The sequence below is a fragment of the Neofelis nebulosa genome, chromosome 6 (genome assembly GCF_028018385.1).
Source record: "Neofelis nebulosa isolate mNeoNeb1 chromosome 6, mNeoNeb1.pri, whole genome shotgun sequence".
Lineage (NCBI taxonomy): Eukaryota > Metazoa > Chordata > Mammalia > Carnivora > Felidae > Neofelis > Neofelis nebulosa.
The window spans coordinates 128954955-128960954 of NC_080787.1; the positions used below are offsets into that span (position 1 = coordinate 128954955).

The 6000-nt window shown below is 38.5% G+C and overlaps 1 protein-coding gene across 7 annotated transcripts in view; it reads left to right on the forward strand.

Moving 5' to 3' along the window:
• The window catches only part of ECT2L (epithelial cell transforming 2 like), an 81536-nt gene extending 76178 nt beyond the window's left edge, over nucleotides 1-5358 (forward strand). For 6 of the 7 annotated variants that reach the window (XM_058735438.1, XM_058735443.1, XM_058735444.1 and 3 more), the window contains 2 exons: nucleotides 3298-3470; nucleotides 4914-5358. In XM_058735438.1, the coding sequence (XP_058591421.1) occupies nucleotides 3298-3470; nucleotides 4914-5041 (301 nt within the window). In that variant the 3' untranslated portion in view covers nucleotides 5042-5358. The remainder of the gene's footprint in view (nucleotides 1-3297; nucleotides 3471-4913) is intronic. The other variant, XM_058735446.1, reaches the window with a different exon arrangement.
• Nucleotides 5359-6000: the final 642 nt, after the last annotated feature.

Consider the following 6000-nt stretch of genomic DNA (forward strand, 5'->3'; position numbering starts at 1 on the left):
CGCTATTATGTCAATATGAAAGATGAAATTACTTTTATATATGTAGAGGAATTGTTACATTAAAAAAAAAAAGTTCTGGTGTTTCTTGTCTGTGGATGAAAACTGTTGATCTTGAGGGGCTTAATTTAGTAAATGGCTTTGAAAACCTTCTTTCTAGATAGAACTCAGGTATATAGAGAGAGTAAAAGTTTGGTTTGCGAGTATAATTCATTCCAGAAACATGCTTGTAATCCAAAGCACTTATATCAAAGCGAATTTCAAGAACCCTGGGCTCAGTTGTGATTGTATGACGTTCGGCGTCACGTAGACATTATTTACCAAGTTAAAACTTATTAGAAATGTTTGCTCATCTTGTGGAACACTCGCAGAACATCACTCACAATCCAAGGTTTTACTGTATTTTAAACAGCATTCTCATAAATCAGATTGAAATAACAGAAGCCTCTTTGTGCGTTTTCAAGCCTGTTTCCCTGTTCATGTCCTCTGATTACAAGTGGCCTCAACTACGAGTTAATGTGCCCGCTCCTTCCCTTCCCTGGGCCACCTAACCACTCACCTGCTCCAAGTGGGTCACAAAACTGGAATTCTTTCATTTACCTCCACTTTCAATATTACCCCTTCCAAAGGTAAAAAGTGATCATTTACCAAAGCAGACACTCCTTTCAAAGCCACTTCTTTAAATCAAACTTGTATGCACGTTCTCTGATAATTGAGATAAAACAGAAAAATTTTATTATAGCTTTGAACATTTTTCTAAACTGGTTACGATAGGAAAAATAATTGTTATCAGTAATATGGTAAAATGAATGCCAAAAAAGGGCAAGAATATGGGTGTTCTTTACCTATTTAAAGTGGTCATTCACCACATGTAGACCATTACATACAGACTTTATCTGTATAAATGTTATCTCCTGCCTTTCCTGCTTCCTCTCTCCCTCACCCCTATTGTCAGAATACCCTATCAACTTGACCTAGAATATTGTTTCTTGCAAGCACCCCAACTCCTTCCAGCCTAAATCATAATCACATAGAAATGGGAAGGGAATGTGTGAAAAAGAAAAAGCTGGCTTACGGTTGGGTGACCACAGCTCTTCTATTTATCCGCACATCTAACACAACCTGTATTTCCTAATACTCTCCAAAAAACTGAATCTGAAGCATAGTACTCCTTAAAAAATGTCTAACTCCCGGAACCAGTCCTTTGCCTAGCTTGACGTGGTTGTAACCAATAAATCATTTAAATGCTTCACTGTTCAAAATGTGGTCTGCACATCAGCATCATCTATTAGATGAGCTGAAAACCTATTAGATTTTAGAAATGTAGAAATTCGCAGGCTACTGTAGCTCTACGGCACTAAAATTTGCACTTTAACAAAATTCTCCAGGTAATTTCGATGGACATTAAAGTTTGTACCACGAGGTTTGCCTGGGTGGCTCAGTTAGTTGAACGTCCAACTTCGGCTCAAGTCGTATCTCACGGTTCACGGGTTTGAGCTCCGTATGGAGCTTGCTGCTGTCAGCGCAGAGTCTGCTTTGGATCCTCTGTCCCCCACCCCCCCATCTGCCCCTCCCCCACCCTCTCTCAAAAATAAATAAAAATGTTAAAAAAAAAAGTTTGTACTATGTACAAGCCAGAACCATTGTATAAAATGGATTCTAAATGGTAATTATAGCAGCTTTTAGGGACAGCAATCTGGAAGTTTTCGATAAAAATACATAAACCCTGTGACCAATCAATCCAACCCCCTAAAATGTATCTGATAGAAATAACAGCATGTAAGGGATTTGTCTACATGTAAAGATCAGTTTATTAGAACATTGCTCACAGTGCCAACAAAGAACTAGTGAAAGGAAGGAGAGAGAAAGGGAAGGGAAGAAAAAGACCCAGGCCTGTAAACAAAACCAATGTGCATCAAAAGGGCTACCCACACCATAAAGTATTAGTTGGCCGTTAAAAAGGATAAATTAAAGCCATACCAGTTAACTTGAAGTGATTTCCATTGTGGACAAAAGCAGGAAAAAAGTGTGACTAATATTTCCATTTTCGTAAAATAATGGCAACCTATCTATAAATAGATGTGTATATTCGTGCATATGCGTGTGATTACCTGAGCAGGGAAGAAAATGAAGAAAGCCAGGTACTAGCTTGGTAACTTGGATGAATTGAATGTAGGGAGGAGGGAGCCAAGCAAAAAGAAAAAGTGACCAAAAAAGTACACTTAAAAAAACCAAGGGTATGGACTGATGTCGCCTTAGCATTTATGTAAAACTTGATGTGGATGTTCATAGACAATTTAAAAATTAAACAAAGATGGTTGAGATAAAAAAACGAAGAGACTTCCTGTGAACATCAAGCCTGTAAAGTGACTCCCTTTCTTGGAGTAACTGAGGATTGCTTGATGGTTCTGAGAGAAGAAAGGTTTTTGATTATCCTTCCGTAAAACCCTGAGCCAGCTTCACTTAGCCACTCCTGGTGTGTGGGGAGGGGGACGCCGGGGACACTGTGTTTGGGGGGAGGCGCGGCTCCCCTGGCTCTTCCCCAACCCGTTGCTTGATTCTCTGCTGAGAAGTCCTACTAGAGCACACTGGCACCTACCAGACACAGAGACCCGGCTCCAGCAACACAACAGCAAAGGGGGTCAGAGACGGGGGTGGACGTCACGTATTGCCTGTTGATAAACCATCGCAGCAATCTCAGTGAAAATGAAGAGCTGCTTAACCTTTCATACCGATGAAGTGTAGCATCTATTGATTTCCCTCCAATCAAAATTAGAGAAATTCGAATTTCCTACCTAGGAGTTAAATGCATTTGTCCCTGCTTTGTGCTTAAGACACCTTGTGCCAGACTGGTTCTTGTGTTTTTCTCTACCCCAAACTGTTGTTACCCTTAAAGATGAAACCAAACAAAAACTTACTTTCCCGATTACCCAAATACTTCAAACATTAAAATACCAAACTTGACCAAAGTTTGAAAACACAGCTTTCACACGATTCATGTCATAAAGGAGGAAAAGTTCAACGTCCATTTGCCCCACACTGATTGACCACTTGGCCAATGAGTAAGTTCAGACCATTCGATCAAGGCACCTTGAGGCCCACCCACAGCCCTGGTCTGAGAGACAGGAGGGACTATTCACATCCGAGAGACAGAAGGGACTACACAGAACTTCAACCAGCCATTCCAAAGGTCTGCAGTGGGCCAAAACCTTGACAACTGGCTTATCAATGCAAAGATGATGAATTGTGTAACAAAGCATGTATGTATGTATACATAATCCCCCTTCACTTTTAACACAGGACCTATGAACACACCCGTGATCTCAGTCTTTTTCTCTTCAATGATGCACTACTCGTTTCGAGTCGGGGCACATCTCATACTCCATTTGAAAGGACTTCAAAATCAACCTACCAGTTCATTGCGTCGGTGGCTCTTCATAGGTTACTTGTAGAGGATATTCCAGATTCCAAATGTATGTATTCTTTTTCTTCCAAGAGTTAAATACCTTCAGAAAACTGTATTATATAATGCTCATTAACTATGAAAATATAAAAGTGGGAAAAGGACTGGGATTTTAATTTGCAAGTTTGCTAATAATTATCCAAATGTTTTTTAGGTTTCATTAATGTAAACTTTCATCTATTAGAAATAGCAAAAGAAAGGAATGCTTGCATTTTCAGATGTGCACCCTACATATTAGGAAAACAATTTCAAAAATCACAAAGGGAGGCATGAACGAACATCATCTTGAGTTCTTTGAAGCAATTGACAGGAGAGCTGGAGCCCTTATAACCACTACTCGCTACTTCTTGTAAATGCTACAATTTTAGATTATTATCCATCACTTTTCCATTTTACTAGGACTCTACACTGCCTATACTTGCTACTATTTTAGATTTCTATCTACATTCCCATTCCACTAGGACTAAGTGATTATTACAGATCTGTGCACCTTTTATTCCCTAAATTCATATTCAAGTTGAAAGTTCTTCTGTAATTAACAGATTTGCAAAGGATGTTTAGTAACAAACATGTCATTCATTAATAACCTCAATAGAACTATCGTCTGTTACAAAAAGAAATCCTACTTAAAAACACTACTGTGCCTATTTTTAGTTATCCTGCACTCTACTTCCCAAGCTTAAAAGGATCTTTCTCTTTCCTCAATTTCTATTAGGCCAGACAACCTGGCCAATATTTTTCACTGCATGTCAAGGCAGGACGTAAGGATAAAGCTGGAATCAAGATCTTAGAGAAGGAACTCAATTAAAAGGGATGCTTCCCATTAGTGTTAGCCCCATTTCAAATCTGAGCCTGAAAAAAGATGAACACCAAAGGTGAAAATAAATATTCCCACCTAGAAGACAAACTCAGATAACCTGAGTTAAGCTGTCTATAATCACCAGGAATGGTTAAGGAGGGTAGGATGTCTGCTTTCACCTCCCCTTAGTAAGCTCTTCCCTGTGTCAAGACATCATTCTATAACCCGCTAGGCGGTTGGCACTCAAGCTACGTAACTGGCTTAATTCTGACACCGGCCTTCATACCGGCGTGGTGCAGGCCTAGGTCTCACATCTCTACCTGCACCAGCTCTTAGTGCAGACCCTACTGATTCCATTTCTTCTGGAGTGGCCGAGACAAAAAATTAAGGAACATTACATCATCGACCATTTAGTCTTTAAAACTAACTGCTAATTACAATTAAACAATTACAAAGACAAAAGTTATCTTAGATATCTAAATTATTCAGCATTTTTAGGAACTTCTATTCTAAACTGGATTTGTATTTGTTGGAATCCCTTTTTAGTTTTCAAAAAATTCTCAAAGATGACTTGGTCAATTCTTGAATTTTAAAACATTTTCTTTTGATTGTGACCTGCCAACATTAATTAGTATACCTCAAATATTTTTACAGATATCAGGAATGCATTTATTGTTCAAGGTCCAAAACGTGAATGGATTTGCGCTACAGAGGCTGGGGATGACAAATTCCTATGGTTGTCAGCACTCCAACGTGCCATCCAAAGCAGTCTGGACAAGTGAGAAAACATTCTGGGTGCTAATTCTCCCTGGCAAACACAATGTATTTTCTATTCCAGAAGATCCAGCAGGAAGCAGAATGACGATTTGTCACGGATGATAGGAGAACGAACTAGGATGATCCATAAAGTCCCTCCTAACTTTTAAGCTTTATCATCCATGTTCAACTATATGAAATGTACAGTAACAATGAGTCCAAAATTTTGAAGCACTTCTTTTGGTAGTTATTTTCATAGACAATATTATTTTGATTAACTTGAAAGTTTTATTTTGTGATCTAATGAAAAACAAAATTGGAATAAAAAGCGTTTTTTAGATGATCAGTTTAGAGAAATATTTTGTTGGTGACTTATCAATCATATCTTTATAAATTTTCATGATATAATTGATTTAGAAATGTGTATAATATAAATAACTTAAAAACTTGTCGTCTATATCCTTAATATGAATGTAGTCCTCCAGAGAGCATTAAAAACAAACCACTACAGGGGCGCCTGGGTGGCTCGGTTGGTTGAGCGTCCGACTTCGGCTCGGGTCATGATCTCACGGTTTGTGAGTTTGAGCCCCGCATTGGGCTCTGAGCTGTCAGCACAGCTGTGCTGACAGCTCAGAGCCTGGAGCCTGTTTCCGATTCTGTGTCTCCCTCTCTCTCTGACCCTCCCCCGTTCATGCTCTGTCTCTCTCAAAAATAAATAAACTTTAAAAAAAAAAAACAAACCACTACAAAGCACTAAAAAGTTTTCTGTGACTCTTAAGTGTTTTTTGGTTGCAAACTTCAAAGTTTTCTTTCTTTCTTTCTTTATTTGGCTTCAAAATTAAAATTTTAGACCTACCAAGTAAGTTTTAAAAAGTTAAATTAGACATTGTTAAATTAGAAGGCTGGTGGGGAAAAAAAAAAATTTAAGAAACAAAAATAAAGGAAGTAAGACAATTCTGTTTTAAGAGAACCAGCAAAATAGGTG